General features: G+C 38.8%; 4 protein-coding genes across 5 annotated transcripts; 3 read left to right on the top strand and 1 right to left on the bottom strand.

Annotated features, from left to right (window-relative positions):
- Positions 1-34: 34 nt before the first annotated feature.
- On the top strand, positions 35-6,568 carry LOC141908206 (solute carrier family 35 member E2A-like). Of its 2 annotated transcripts, none has more exons than XM_074798119.1 (7): positions 35-91; positions 656-1,057; positions 1,626-1,761; positions 2,494-2,742; positions 3,250-3,303; positions 3,417-3,617; positions 4,509-6,568. In XM_074798119.1, exons 2-7 carry the CDS (start codon positions 739-741, stop codon positions 4,705-4,707), a joined length of 1,158 nt encoding a protein of 385 aa, XP_074654220.1. In that variant the 5' UTR covers positions 35-91; positions 656-738; the 3' UTR covers positions 4,708-6,568. The 2 variants fall into 2 exon arrangements, with proteins under 2 accessions (XP_074654220.1, XP_074654221.1); XM_074798120.1 differs by having other exon boundaries at positions 80-180.
- An 810-nt stretch (positions 6,569-7,378) lies between these two features.
- LOC141908152 (cytochrome c oxidase subunit 5B, mitochondrial-like) lies at positions 7,379-8,481 on the bottom strand. Its single transcript, XM_074798027.1, has 2 exons — positions 8,372-8,481; positions 7,379-8,148 (listed from the first exon to the last, which is right to left on the bottom strand). The coding sequence occupies exon 2, from the start codon at positions 8,138-8,140 to the stop codon at positions 7,712-7,714; it is 429 nt and encodes a 142-aa protein (XP_074654128.1). The 5' UTR covers positions 8,141-8,148; positions 8,372-8,481; the 3' UTR covers positions 7,379-7,711.
- Positions 8,482-8,494: 13 nt separating this feature from the next.
- LOC141908151 (uncharacterized) lies at positions 8,495-9,870 on the top strand. The gene is made up of 3 exons (XM_074798026.1): positions 8,495-8,612; positions 8,955-9,048; positions 9,151-9,870. Exons 1-3 carry the CDS (start codon positions 8,568-8,570, stop codon positions 9,381-9,383), a joined length of 372 nt encoding a protein of 123 aa, XP_074654127.1. The 5' UTR covers positions 8,495-8,567; the 3' UTR covers positions 9,384-9,870.
- Positions 9,871-10,928: 1,058 nt separating this feature from the next.
- LOC141908703 (E3 ubiquitin-protein ligase TRIM45-like) lies at positions 10,929-14,619 on the top strand. Its single transcript, XM_074798856.1, has 3 exons — positions 10,929-11,017; positions 11,631-12,782; positions 13,966-14,619. Exons 2-3 carry the CDS (start codon positions 11,696-11,698, stop codon positions 14,217-14,219), a joined length of 1,341 nt encoding a protein of 446 aa, XP_074654957.1. The 5' UTR covers positions 10,929-11,017; positions 11,631-11,695; the 3' UTR covers positions 14,220-14,619.
- Positions 14,620-15,769: the final 1,150 nt, after the last annotated feature.

Here is a 15,769-nt window from a genome sequence, read left to right as displayed (position 1 = left end):
TGGTCACATGACAGTTTTACGCTCTATGCCGAGTTGTCAAAATGGCGGCGGTGGTCCTTTGATGCGGAGACGTGTGCGGACAAATTGCTCGGTAAATTGGTCTCGTTTTTTAAATCTAATGCTCCTGTCGACTGGTATTTGTCATGCAGCTTGGTGTTCGGAGCTATAGCCAGTCAGCAGGTATTCTCCGTGGGATAAACTGAATGTTTTGTTAATTAGGTTAAGTTAATTAGCAGAATTTCTTTATCCAGCTGGCTTGCTATAAAAAAGGCGAACTTCTGTTTTCAAAATAGTTTTGCAAGTTGACTTGTGGTTGGAGCTGATAACTGGATTCACTATGGTTCGTTCTTAACGCATTTAACAGTGTCAGCCATCTTAGAACCACCACCACCACCACCACAGGCCCAGGGGCTTGTCACGATAGCTCCGGGGGGTCAAAAACCAAAAGTAATTGTTATTCTTAAACGCAAATATTGATGACATAGTACACATTAGAACCCCTTAAATAATGCATACTAGGTATCAATGTATATAAACTTTATTTTTGGCCGTGTCAAAAAACCAGGGCAAATTGACTTTGAAAGGGAACGGCCGATCCTATAATTTCTTAGACCTCATTTAACTTACTGTAATACGCGTAAGATGTCTCTTTCAGATGCAGAAATAACAAAATTATGATTTGTTGTTACGAATAACCAGCAGAGTCTTACCGGCCGAGAAAAAAGAGTTTTCATTCGTATGACAGATTTGCTAAGCTGGATCCTGTGGCGGTCTCAAGGAGTATCCATTAATCGGCCACCGAATAGAATAGGGATGGAGCATAAAAAATCGGACGACATAATTACGTACGACGATTCCGCGGCGATGATCGCGGAGAAAGAACCGCCGATTATCAAAACTCATCGGAAACGTTTAGAATCGGAGTCGCTGGAGAAACAAGGCTTGTTCAATATGAAAGCCATCCTGTTCTTAGTTCTCTGGTATATATTCAGCTTCTGTACGTTAATGTTTAATAAGTATATTCTCGCGACTTTGAAAGGCGAACCGACACTTTTAGGTAAGATCGAATTCTCGAATTTAAACCGCCGTATCAGTGTTCGAAATCTCATCATTTAGAGAAACTCACAATAGCAAATTTTTTTCTTCAGAGTTTATTTGAAAATGACAGTTAAATGCCCAAAAAATGATAACATTTGTCTAAATTGATATTGTGGGTTTCTCTAAATGATAATACATGTACATCAAGACCGCGAATAGTTAAGATCAAAATCTTGTTTAGCTTGGTACTAAATATCGACAAATTAGAACTACAAATTTTTAAAAGCAATTTAAGGCAATGATGATTTTTTTTTCAATGCAATTTAAGATAATTAAACAGATTTGGCTAAGGTCGTAAGCTAGAGCTCTTATCTGCTAAGACGAGCGTTAGCGTGATCTAAGACATAATTCAATCTCAATCCGAAAGCTCTTTCTACGCTTATTCTTAATCTCAGAAATCAACCTTTTGCTTAGAAAAAGATCATTGATTTTCGGTACATTTAGGGAGGTTAGCTATATAATGTAAAACGTATGGTAAGCTATAGAATGTAAAATGTATGGTAATCAAATGATTGAATTTATCGTAGGTGCTATGCAAATGCTGATGACATCGATATTAGGATTTATTCAAATGTATTTACCGTGTGGAATGTATAAACCAGTCGTAAGAGAAGGCAAACCACCGCACTTCGTTAGAAATATGATCCTCGTAGGATCGATGAGGTAAGTAATGTCACCTGACCCACGGACTGTTCACGAAACAAAATATATCATTTTTTTGCTGACAACAACCTTCCCATTTCTGGTGAATTCGTCGATCCGAAGTTAATCCCAGTTACAGGGCCGTACCTAGCATGTTGAACGTTTAGGGGGCAGAGAAACCTGAAAAAAGGGCAGTTACCTATTAGTCAAAACAATTCTTACATGCCCTTACAAAAACTGTGTAGGCCTATAACAAAATGCCAGTCAGTCCCAAGTGAAGAATTCTATATGAAATTTTTATTGAATATACCAATAAAAAGACACTTTTCCTACATTTCTGGGGGGGGGGGGGGGCAACTGCCGCGATGTACGGCCCTGAACTAGCTTTGCAAAAGACTGGGGCCAGTTGCACAGTCGTGACTTAAGTCCAAAAGTGGTCTTAAATCTTAAGACTGGTCTTAAGTTGTTAGATTGGCTATAGAACTAAGTTGGTCTTAGACTGGTCTTAAGTCTAAGCCATGACTATGCAACCGGCCCCTGGATCCTTGGACATACCAGAATTTGTATAATGAACAATCTTTCAAAATCATTACTTCATTAGATATATGAAAGAATGCAAATTAGACTTGTTCTCCTATTGAAAGTATTCGCATTCTCCATCTCTTCCGTCAATTTCCAGTTTTCGCGAGTGGCACCTTCGATCGTTGTCCTAATACTGTAAAACTAAACTCTCCGCTTCTCGTATTGTTACAGGTTCGGAACGGTCGTGTTAGGATTAGTCGCGTTGAAATTCGTAGCCGTATCGTTTACGGAGACAATTAAAAGCTCGGCGCCGATATTCACCGTACTTATCGCTCGTTTGTTGTTAGGCGAACGAACAGGCGTTTACGTTATGTTATCACTTATACCGATTATGTTCGGTTTAGCGTTATGTTCGGCATATGAACTTAGTTTCAACATCGAAGGATTTATAGCAGCTCTGGCCACTAATTTAACCGAGTGGTAAGTGACAACTTCGGGCATCCTTAAAATAACGGACAATGTGGAAAATACTCGAAAAGGGACTTTTTAGTAGAATAGCCACACTGAGGATTTTTTTTTTTCTTTTTAACACCCTCAACCCGCGGGTTTGATGTTTCTTTTTCCCAACGGGGAGAGAGACCAGAGAAGAACCTTCGACCAAGAAACTCCGTCGCCACCAGGGTTTGAACCCATAAACTCTGGATTGACGAGACCAGACACTGACGATGGGCTCTAAGGAGAGTCCGAAACGATTGTCTTCTGATTTTGATTAATGAAAACGTTCTTAATCTTTTAAATTTTGTATATAGTGGCTTTTAAACTTAGTATCAAAGGGACTAATTTCATGGCAGTTAGTGGGTTCTTCGGTCTAGGCTTAGTATGAATTGAGTCAGGCCAGTATATTTAAAGGCATTTTTCAATCAGAAAATGATTTTGCTTGGTATAATTTATGAGCTGTTTGCTGATTGATTCCATTCATATTTTCAGTTTACAAAATGTATATTCTAAAATGCTTATTAGTGGAGAAAAATATAGATACACGTAAGTTTTCAATACTTGATGATGCTTGTTCTGTTTAGATTTGATTTTGGAGTCAGTTATTCAACTATAGAATCTGATTTTAGCCTAATGTTTAAATTTATTTCATTTTTTAGGCCGGCTGAACTACAGTTTTATACTAGTGTCGCTAGCGTTATTGTTCAAATTCCTGCCTGTTATTTCATAATGGACGTTGAAGTCGCGAAGAAGACCGATCTAAAACTATTTTTAGCTCTCGTGCTGAACGGTTTCTTTTTCCACTTCCAAAGTATAACGGCGTACGCGCTGATGGGTTACATTTCACCAGTAACGCACAGGTAAGAATCGCGTGGTTTGCTGTCTGGTATTCGTGTTAATTGATAAATCTGAACATGTTCTGATATTAGAAACAAATGAATCGATATACAGTGGAACCTCAGTACAACAAACTTCGTGGGATCAGAAAATCTGTTTGTTATAATTGATAGTTCATTATAACCAGTTTGAAATTATGAAATTATGTCCTATTTGCTTCCGTATTCTAGCTTTGTAAAAACTGATAAATCGTTATATCCCGAGGTCGTTATAAAAAGGTTCTGCTGTATATAAGGCACGGGGGCTCGTATTTCATGCTTGGGGGTGAATAGTAGCTTAGATCATCTAATTTTCCAGGCACTACATGTATATAAAAAGTATATGAAATTTTATTTCTTTTTATACATATATAGAACCTGGGTTATTGGATGATCTAAACTACTATTTGTTCCCAAACTTCAAATATGAGCCCCTGTGGTATAAGGATGCGTAGGTTTAAATTCAGTTACATTTTACTCCTCCCAACTCTCTGTAGTTGTAACAAGAAATGATCGCCTCGCCAATTTTATATTCGTTACAATATACCCAGTAACTAATTTCTGATAATATGAAATTCTTTGAATCGTGCTGAAGTTCGATCAATTGTTACGATTACCGTCATTTATATTGACATATCAATCTGGAATTACGTGTAGATGTATAATTGTATGAATGACAGCTGCGAGTCACATCTGTTTATTTCATGGAAGCTCTTGTCAATACGGTAGTTGCAAATCAATAATAACATTCATAATGGCTTGTATATGCATAGAACAAAAGACCGTTGATACAAGCCAGCGGTTATTGAAATTTTTCATTCCAGGAGCATTTTAGTTTATTTGTTAAACATGTGTTCTATTTTCTGCTGTTTTTAGCGTGGCGAACACAGTGAAACGCGCGTTCATGATCTGGCTATCGGTGCTTGCTCTCGGTAATCCCGTCACACTGCTCAGCGGACTCGGTACGGTCGTCGTCACTATCGGCGTGTTGCTGTACAACAAGGCGAAAGAGTACGATGAAGTGCGACGCGAATTGAAAGTGAAATACAGTCACGCGACTGAACACGAAGTGTGACATTGCGCGAGAGTAATTCGTGATATCATCATTTCTACGTGTTATATCTCAATATTTCGTCGGGTTTTTTTGACAGTTTGTTGGTAGAGAATTGAGTTCATGGCTCTTAAGGTAACGCGTGATTTGACTTGGCTCATTGTTCTGGATTCTAGTGCATGGTCGGTTGTTTATTTACAAGATCAGTTATGATGATTTCGGTACATAACGAACTCATATTTGAGGTTTTAAAGTCACACTGAAGTTTCATTTTTGATGGGTCCATCATGTTCTTTTTTGTCAACAGAACACATTTTTGTTCTACTATGTAAGATAGCTCTTCAATTAATCTTAGAACAAAAACGTAAATCCCACTTGTAGTTCACATGACAATCCCTGACATTGATTGAACAATCCCTGACGTTGACTCGAATGTTTTTAATTTTTAGTAATGCTTTAAAGGGTCATTTTCCATGGTTTTTAGATTTATGCTGGCCGTGGAAAAATCTTGATCAGTTTTGTAGCACTATTTGATAAAGGCGATTTTAGCCAATATCAAATAAAGCCTATGAGACTTTGCTGTGCGAGGTTTTTTAAGCAAAAAATTGAATCCCACAATGGAGACTTTCAGCGGTTTCTATTGAACCTTTTCCTGAATTCTTACTCATTATTTAGTTGTAGAATTTCACTCAACCGTATAAACCAGTATCAGGCCTATAGCCAACCATGTCTTCAATTTTCATGAAAGTGGAACTTTTTGTAAATTACCCACGCAAATGTTGGGTCCTGGGAGTACTCGTGCAGAAGATCTTTGAAAATTAAATGCAAAGCAATTTCACAAGTTTTAGCATATTTGGGGTGAGAATCTTGCTTATTTTCCCTGTGTTGCCTCAGATCAATTAAGTTAGGAAGCATGTGCGCATATTTTGAACAAAAACGAATGAAAAAGTGTTGCCAATCTTTTGAAAATGATGCTCAAATTTTCATAAGGCTGGCATTTGGGCAGAACTTTGTCAATGAGCGGGGCGGTTCACAGCCCGAAGTATCTTCATTGCTGTTTCACATTAATACACAAGTCTTAGGCAGAGCACAGCCTATTTCATAATCACATGAAAACAGGCTCGATCTATGCTAGCTTTAATGAATTGAGTGTTGTAGTATATTTACATGTACTGTGTACATTGTATTTTCTAGGGATTTTTTTAAAGTTTATATTTTGCTTCTGTGAGGCCGATACACATAATCAGGATATAGTTGGGGTTTCTTAATCGCTCCCAATTTATGAAATATTTACCGGTAATCTTGTGGCCGGTTGCCCATAAGTTGGTAAAAGCTAAATGGGACAGTAACAATGTTAATTCAACTGTCACTATGGCATCTTTCCACTGGTTAGGTCTAACCGACTTTTGAGCCATCGATCCCAGATTTTTCGCATGATTAAATGATCTGGATAGATCGGGGTTAACTATTTCTATATCTATACAATTCTTCGACACTATTTCAATATTTCATTCGTGGCATAAACCTGGGGGCCTGTCAGTATTCATCAGGTTCATTTGTAAAACGAATTATGATCTCTACTGCAAAAAGGTACAATTTGGCCCGGAAATGAGAAATTTGAATATAATGTTCAGTCTGTGCTATGTAATCTTTATTGTACTTCCAAGCAAAGTTAAGTTTTACTTATTAACGTGTAAAATAGGTTATTCTTGAGTCAAAATTTGATATCAAATGTTCTAGAAATGGAATAATGATTTTCCCATTGTGTTATTAAGTATGGAACATTCGATATTTTCTGGGATATGTTCTCTTTGTTTTTTAGGTGATCTGTTTCCTGATGGCGAATAATGTTTATAAAAAATATTTTCTGGTAAAAATAAAATGTGGATATGGTTTGTTAGATTACTGACTTTTCGATTTTCATTCTCAGGCTTACAGCTTCTGATTTTAATACGTCCTTAGGCGAGTTTCTGACTTTGGTACAGAAAATTGAAAAACAATAAAACAGGACCCCCACATTTTCCTCCGACTTCAGCAGCGATTTTGTGACTTATGCATAGTTTACTGCACTAAAGAAAGATATACAAGCGCCTCCACAATATCAAAGATCAACGTCAATGAGCCCATTTTTTGGGCAAATTAGCGAAGAATCCAAGATCCTCTATTATAGCCATTCTTACAATTTTTGATTGAGGCTCCACCAGCGCACAGAACATCACTTAAGATTTTTAGCAAATAGACTACCGATTATCATTAAATGACCACACTTACATAACAAATCCCAACTGTACCGATTTTAGTTGTACCAGTAGTTTATTTCCGAAATTTCTTATCACCCATTTCTCAATATTCAGGCTTTTTGCTCATATTAAAGGAATTTCAAGCTCCTTTAGGAGTATTTTCCCAGTCAAAAGGGACCCTGTCTGTTTAATAGTAGAACTCAGTTAATTCAGATTTCTTTGAATCAAGTAAATCCGAATTATGAATAATAGTTTACATGATTCCAGGTTAAATGGACCAAATATTTCATCCGTATGAAGTGAAAATCCGGTTTGGAATATCTAAATTTAGCGAGTTCTACTATAATAAATCAGGAAGGGTGGCTTTAAGCAGTGGAATGATACCGACTACTCTATGATGATTTCTCTCATTCTCCATGAACAATTCCAATGTAACGAACACAATTATTCGATATAAATTTACACAACAGTTAATTTTATTCATACGTAAATAAAACACCAAATTCAACCGATTAATCAGTGAGTTAATAATAATCTATCCATTATTCATTCTATGAGTTTACATTGTCGGCTAAGATGCAGAAAAGAATGAAAACTTGTCCAATCGATGTAGTTCCTTATATGAATTAATTAATTCTTTCTTAAACACACACAACTGCCCTGCAATAAATCTATTCATTTCGATATATTCCGTAAACTAATAAAATAATAGGAGGTAAAGATTTGATTGTTCCCGAAGTTTCACACAGAAAAAAAAAGGCGCCATCCCTCCATTCAAAGTGCTCCTTTTATTGCTGTGTATAATCGACTGATTTTAATTCGGATAATTGAAACCAATGTCCGCATTCGCAGCGTTTCGGTTCGCCTTTATATAGATGCATCCAGTTGATGCAAGTCGCGTCCTCTTCACAGATGCAGCCGACCAGCCTCTTTTCGTAAATGGACGGCACTAAATTCGGCTCTTCTTTCGAACCGGCTCCGCGCATTTTGACGTTCATCTCGAATGGATCTTCGTTTCCGGCGAGTTTCGCGAGCAATTCGTATCGCTCAGCGCCGACCGAATGTCCTAGCGTGTCAGGCATCGTGACGTTATCGGACACGACCTTGCCCTTCATCGGATCGACGACGGGTCCGCCCGATCCGCCGCAACGTACCGCCGTCACTAGGAGCGGGCGACGGACAGCCGAGATAACTCTAGCACACAACATCGATGCCATTGTTTGACCTGAAAAAGGTTTAGATCAAAACGACCGATTAGATTGTTATATATAAAAAGATAAAGGCATTTTATTGCCGACTGGCAGCGCCACCTGTGAAGTGAAATTTTGACGGTAAAATACGCGAAACCATAAAAAAATAATGACATTTTTCGACCATCAGCGCCTAGTATTACTGACAAACATGTACTTTTTAAACCCCAGTTTGAAATAGGCTGTAAAACTACATACTTTTCGTGGAATAGAAACGGATATGAATCTTTAACAAGAAGAAGGAAGTAAAGTTTTCTCCGGGGTCACGCACACCACCGCACTAATTAACGACTGAAACCGCTTCGGTTTTCTTCGGACTACTGGAAAACCGGGCCGCAGTCCGAAATTTTGACGTTTCTCATATTTCGAGTGTATTTTCGCGTCTAATAACGATATGGATGAAGGAAATGAGACAAATTTGCATTCAAAAGTTGCTCAGGTTTATGTCTATAGATTTGAATTGAAGCTTGCTTGTTGTCAATAATTTCTAATATTATTTATTAGGACCAGGGGCTGGTTCCTTAGTTAGACTCAAAGTCCAAAAAGGGTCGCAAAGACTGGTCTTAAGTTGTTAGATTGGTTAAAGAACTAAGATGTTCGTAAATTGGTCGTAAGTCTAAGCCATGACTATGGAACTGGGCCCTGGACACTGTCTAAGTCTAAGTGCATTATTTCAGGTCGGTCATCATCTGTCCAGCAGTGCGGCCCGGATTGATGACATGCTTGTGAAATCTGTTACCCTTAATCTTGTGTAAATATCATCCCTTATAAACTATTCTAGTATGGTCCATATAATATCTCCGATGAACTGAAGATTGGTGACACTAAATATTGGTGTAGATGCGGCCTCAGCAAGAAACAGCCCTGGTGTGATGGTAATTAGAGTCGCTTTTCTTTCCGAATTCCCTGAATCTGTCATTGATTGATTTTCAATCAATGACTTGAAAAGACTATCGCGCTTTTATTTAATTTAACAGGTTCACACGCTGGAACGGGAATAAAGCCAATGCGATGGAAAGTTGAAAAACAGCAAATGGTTTGGGAACTATGCGGCTGTAAACATACAAAATCAGCTCCTCTCTGCGACGGTTCTCACTGTTCATTACCTTTAATTGTAAAAGAACGAATAGAAAATTGTTCAAAACGAACAGAATGTCATAAAACTGATACTAAACTATGCACAGGGTGTGGCTGGGTACCTGACTTTTAGGGATAAATGTAACCCTGATTCCCACTTGCGCGGGGGTAAGCATCTGACATTTCACTTGCCCCCTTAAAAATCTACTTGCCCTACACTGGTGGCACAATCATCTGCTGTATCAATTAGGAAAAAGCTTTGAGACATAAGAATGCACTAGCCAGGTGGACAAGTATAATAATAACCTGCCGCCGGGCAATTGGATAAAAGTGTTTAGATTGTAGCCTACCCTGAACTTAATGCCGGATTTTGAGCTGATTAAATTATACCCAATTATATGGAATCCTGATTGAAAAGCTTGTTTATTTGATGAAAATCAGTAGAAAATTCATAGAATATCTGTTGATTATTCTAAATCATCTAAATAATTCATAAATTAATCTATGATATTGATTGACACCGCAGGTAGGTTTTCCAGCTGCTTGATTTCGGCTTAAAGTATTTATTAAAGAACCTGCCAATCTAGTGATTTACCTCAATGTATTTATACACACCTTGTTAGAGCTGATTTGCTTTTTGTAAAACGAGTGTTGTTATAGATCTGAAATTTATTTTTAAAATAATTAAATATAGTTTTGTCACTTTGATATATTGAGTCGTTTCTTTTTTTAAATCTCTCATCTTGGAGATTTTGGCCGTAAGCAATCTAGAATAATTACACGATCAAATTTTTTAAGCGATTTTGGTTGCCGCCTAGCTTTCCGTGTATGATGGATAAAATGTTTTCAATAGATATAGAATTGATCTTTTTCGAAGATGCCTCGTCGCTCATGGTATTGATCCTAATGGAATAGCGAAACGCGCTATCTAATTTTGCATAGCCTTAATTTTGGCACGCGTTTGGAAGTGATTGAAACTTGACCCCGTGCGCCCGTACCTGTTCCAAAATAACGGTCGAATTTTTTGGGGCCTTCCGAAAGTCCGACGAATTAATCGGCACAAATTCTGTGGATCTGTTGGGGTAAATGACTGTCAGACATACACCAGAATGCAACAAAAACCCCTTATCGGCTTCGTGCCATTGGCGCTCGCAAGACATGGATTGTGGACTCATTGTATACACGTGCCAATTAAATATGGAAATACACACACCCTGGTTAACCATTTCTCCTTCAAATACTGTCTGGAAATGCCCCCGGGTTCGCCCCTGTGACTTTTCATATCGACCCAGATTTTATCACAATGGCCGGCACCGCGGATATATAGGTTTCGGGTACACGAAGAAACAGTGAATCTAAAAATAAAAAAAAGACAAACGGCGGTACCATTTGAATGTGATTTTATAGAAAATGAAATAGATAGGAAAAATATAGCTTTATTCGCTGCGTCGGTTATGACAACCAATGCCTTTCAAAACACACAGCTGAGTACATAATAATATATAACGGCACATTCTTTTACAGATAAATCATAGCTCTCCAGCATTCATACCGAAATTATCACTCCCATTAACTTTGTGTTTGATAATTGCTGACTGATGTAATTTGTCTATGAGTAGTGTTTTTTAGGTAAACCATTGCCAAGTACTTGTTTCCACGTGATATTTACTTATTGCGCCATTTATCCAAATAGTCACCACAGATTTTGCGTTTAGCCCTAGACGCGCAATAGGTTTCATGTGCTTTCATATGCTACGTATAGGGTTGGTAAGTAAATTTTCATTTCACACGGTGCAATTAAAGTTACATTTTTCGGTACAAGTAACTTTGATCATACTTCGCCGTTCGTTGACGAAAATCTTATTTTGCCATATATTTTTAGATTGAACACCTCATTGGTTTGATTTCAAAACTTAACAAATTTTTTGGCTCAATTTCAAATCTTCGTTTAAAATGTAGGTTTTGGCTCATTCTCGTTTGTAATTTATTCATTACTTCACGTACATCATCATTATTCCACTGTCTATTGTATGTATTGAGATCGGATCATTATTCCAATGACCAAATGCGGCAATTAAAAAACAAATCTTGTATGGGTCGAATTTTGGGCATTGTTTTCATTAATATTAGTCTCGGAATTCTGTGCCTGATTGTAATTAATTGCTGTCTCATAATTAGGACACGTAGTTAGCTCCCTGTGAAAATGTGAAAGCATGCAGCGCCAACTTCTCTTGCACTGGATATCACTGGCCTATTTTTCCGTTACGAAAACGATTATCATTTTCCATCTGTGACGTTATGAGATATGCCTCAATTTAATTGTAATAGTAAACACGACAAAATGTACATATCTAATTGTCTATATTTCATGTGACGAAAGCTCTGGTCGGGAGTGCGTGAAAACTGCGCAGCATAGGAAACTCGTGTAGCGAGTTCGCTGAAGCTATGTCGTCGATGTGCAAGGAAGTCGAGGACTGCTGCAACAAAACATGCCGTTTTCCGGAGGATTTCACCAGGGAGGTTCTCTGTTGCCAGATCTGTTACGGTCAGTTCGTTCGGCCTCGGCAGCTACCATGTTTGCACACGTTTTGCGAAGATTGCCTGGCGAGGCACTTGCAGGTTTACCAGATGCAGTCGACTTCAATAGCCGGTCAGCTACCGTGTCCGACTTGTCGCGAGATGATCGAAGTACCAGCGAAGGGGATAACCGGATTCCGACACGATTTCAAAGTCACGAAATTCGCGGATATTTTGAAAGAACTAGACACCGACCACGGCTGGACCAAAGCGTGTCAGGTTTGCAAACTGTCCGATCATACGATCGCCGCCGATGTCTTCTGTAACATTTGCAATAAGTACTTCTGCAACCCGTGTCTCGCCGTTCACGACAAAGTAAAACTTTTCGTGCAGCACGAAATCGTAAACTTGAATGAACGCGATAAATCAAAAATCATCTGCAAAGAGCACGCGGATCAGATCGAGATGATCAAATATTATTGCGACATCTGCGAAGTCGGCATCTGCACAATTTGTACGATGACGAAGCACGAAAACCACCGAGTCATCGACGTCGGAGAAGGGTTAACGAAACAGCAAGACAAAATGAAAAGACTCCTCGCGGAAATCAAGTGCCAGATCACCGACATAGACAACACTTTAGATGCCATAACGAACGACCAGGGATCCGTGAACAACACATTCGACAAGCTAAGAAACGATATTCGCACCCACGCGGCCAGACGAATAGCTGACATTCAAGAAGAGGAGAGAAAACTACTGCTAGAGCTGGACGACCGCGAGAAGAACCACACAGAAAACCTTGACGGCGACCAGGATGCATTGACAGCGTACAAAGAGAAGCTGATGAAGTACGCCGAGCAAGCGAAATACATACTGGCAGCAGAAGACTCAGTATCAACCATGTCAACGAGAATGGCTCATTTGGACGAGCTGACTTCTACAGTCGGGGCCACAATATCCGAACCTAAACCAGTAGACGCGATGACCAAACATGTGCTTAGATTTACCCCAGGTACGTGTATTTTGGGTTCACCAGATTTTGCTATTGCCAGGGTACACGATTTCGAGAGGTAACTAATGGAATATTTCTATGAATAACTCGACCTCCTCGTTATTTGCTCACAAATTATTCGATATAATAGACCATACGTGCAATTAACCCATAAACCAGGGACCCTAAATCCGGAGTTCCAGGGAGGCTAATTATGATGATGTGAAAGTACATCGATTCTTGTAAACATTAGAATTGATGATCTATTTTTAATACGCATAGTATTATGTTTGGAAAGACCAGACTTGTCTGTGTTGACCTATTCCGGACTTAAGATTCCTTAAGTTATGGTACAAACTTTGTTCATTTCATGAGAGGCTGATTGGTCACATAAAACATTCACCCAGTCCTGGAGAAGTGGTCTGTATCCGCATTGATCTCCGTCGCTCTACGACTGTTGTATAATCGGGCATTAGGTTAAAACACGACATTGGCAGGGCCGGCGGGATCTCGGGGGCGGGATTCGTTTGGGATTGGTACGACCGGGGGATTGATGGAGCGAACTTTTCTCAAATCTTTGAAATAAGATGCATTTTCACGGCATTTGAACCGTTGAATTCCGCCGATGTTGAGCTAGAATTTCTATTTCATTCGCAATTGAAAATTACGAATTTTGGTGGAACTGATTTGTTGAATCATTGGTCCGACCGAAGTCGATAGGTTTTGGGAATCTACAGTCGGAAGAAAACATTCGCAGCTGATGACGTACGTAGCTCAATAAGCACCATTATCTATAATCATCATGTCCTGATGACAGATTTTATTCATTCTAAAACTAATGATAAATCCCATCAATGTACAGATTATTACATCATGGGACTATTCATTAGCTTTTGCACTGATAATACATCAGTATATCCTTAATTGCACGCGCTCGTGTGCGTATCGGGGTGCGCATTCGTTGAAGTCGAGTTCAGTGGATATACTCATGCGAATCCCACCAGTCTATCCCACGCGAAGTCGAGCTCAGTGGAAATACATTCGAATCTTACTTAAGACATTTGAATATTTACCTCTATAAGCTGCTAGTTTTCACACAGAAATATACAGATTTAATATTCGACCATCGCCATTTATTTCAATGTAATTATGATGTTGAATTTAGCGCACGTATATGTCACCTTTTTTCGGCGGTATATTTAAGGTATGATGATACTGGGTAGTTTAGAGGAATGTATCGGCCCTAGACACGAGCTGTCTTCGAAATTCTGGAGGGCGGTCGGCCGCGGCGGCTCTGAGTTCCTCACCGAAGATGAATACAAAGCTTTGGAGAAGTCTTACACGAGTTTACCCTCACATCTACACGACAAGACGTCACCCAACAGTCTATCCATCACGACAATTCTACCAGCCAGAGGTTCTCCACTCATGTATCGTTCGCCATCTTCGTTGTTCTGATCTTGTAGTCATTTACTCACCAAGTTCTGATGCGATACGTGGTTTCCGGCACTGTAACTAGTAATGATTATGATACGATAACGACGTTATTTCGAATCATTTTAGAATTTGTAACGATTTAACGTTATTCATACGAATCAAATACACTCAAATAAATCGTTAATGTAAATTCATACTCATATTGTCTTGTAGTCGTTGTCAAAACTGTAGTGAGGTATAAACATTTTGTAACCTAAAATTATCTACTTTCTGAGTTTATTTCTGACCATAAATTGTAAAATAATTGTAGTAAGAATCAATGATTTAATGATTCTCTTAGTTTAGATTGATTTCAATGATACTGATTTCTATTTGTATCGGCGCACGTATAAAAGAATAAAATTTCACCCTGGTTAAAACCATTTATTTTTCTATTATTCGAAAAGAGATCTCGATGTATAGACCTATACGAGAATGAAATATATTTTCTTTGAGCATTATCTCACAGTTTGAAATGGCCAAGATATCCTCGCTTGCCAGGGACCCAGTTTCGCTCCCGAACTCGCTTCCACCAGCCCCCGCCGCGTGGTTCCATTACTGGCACTTTTGCGCATGACGTCATATATCAACTTGTGAAATTCTTCCTTGTTCACTAAAACGTTCGCTGATTGGTCCATTTAACGGGAAATCCAACAGAAGCCTGATGTCGTTTATTACAAGCGCAATGATATAGACTGGTTGACTGTCACATTCAATAAGGTAGAGACCGGTCACCAGTCTACTAGTAATGACTCGCGATGTAGACTGGTTGCCGGTGTCTACCTTCAGTTTGCGAACGCAGGCAACCAGTCTAATCACCAGGTCAAAGGGTCCAGGGAACGGCTATAGCTAGTGAGTTCGAAGATCGAATCCCTTGACGGGTGACGGGAAGCAGCCTGTGCCGATCTTAATTTTTTGGGGGAAGGGGAGTTGACACTTTTCAACTGTGAAAAGGGGGCACTTTCATATTGAAAAAGAAATGACAGATCTTGAATATGATTTTTTAGATAATCTAAATTTGTAGCAGAGAATGGATTACTTTTCATTTTCTAAAAAATATAAAAATCATATCAAAATTTTGAAAAATCGTGACCCGAATGTTTTAACACTGACCTTTTGAAGGATATTTTGAAAATTTTAGGGGTGAAGCTAAAACTGTTAAACCCTGATGACTGCAATGTTAATTATAACTAAACTAATATAGTGTCTATTACAAACCATCTCATGCTGCCTGTGAATATGTTATTTTACTGATAAATATGAGATACAAATTTGACTACTGTGAAACCCTTATTTCATATCATGGGGTTCGTTCGCTATCCCCGAAGCCCCTTCGACTGGGCCTGGAAAGATAGTTAGTTTAATAAGATCTATATGTCGTCGATGTCGGCTAATTCGATGATGTCCGGTGGTATTTGAATGATGATAAAGCCAAATCAACACGTTCGATTCTGCACCGAGTGAGATTATTAGACATCAACCAACTGTCCGCGGCGTTCGGCAATGGCGGCTACAAATATCTGCTGTAAAGA

The sequence above is a fragment of the Tubulanus polymorphus genome, chromosome 7 (assembly GCF_964204645.1).
Source record: "Tubulanus polymorphus chromosome 7, tnTubPoly1.2, whole genome shotgun sequence".
Taxonomy (NCBI): Eukaryota; Metazoa; Nemertea; class Palaeonemertea; order Tubulaniformes; family Tubulanidae; genus Tubulanus; species Tubulanus polymorphus.
This window is presented reverse-complemented; position numbering and strand designations above follow the sequence as displayed.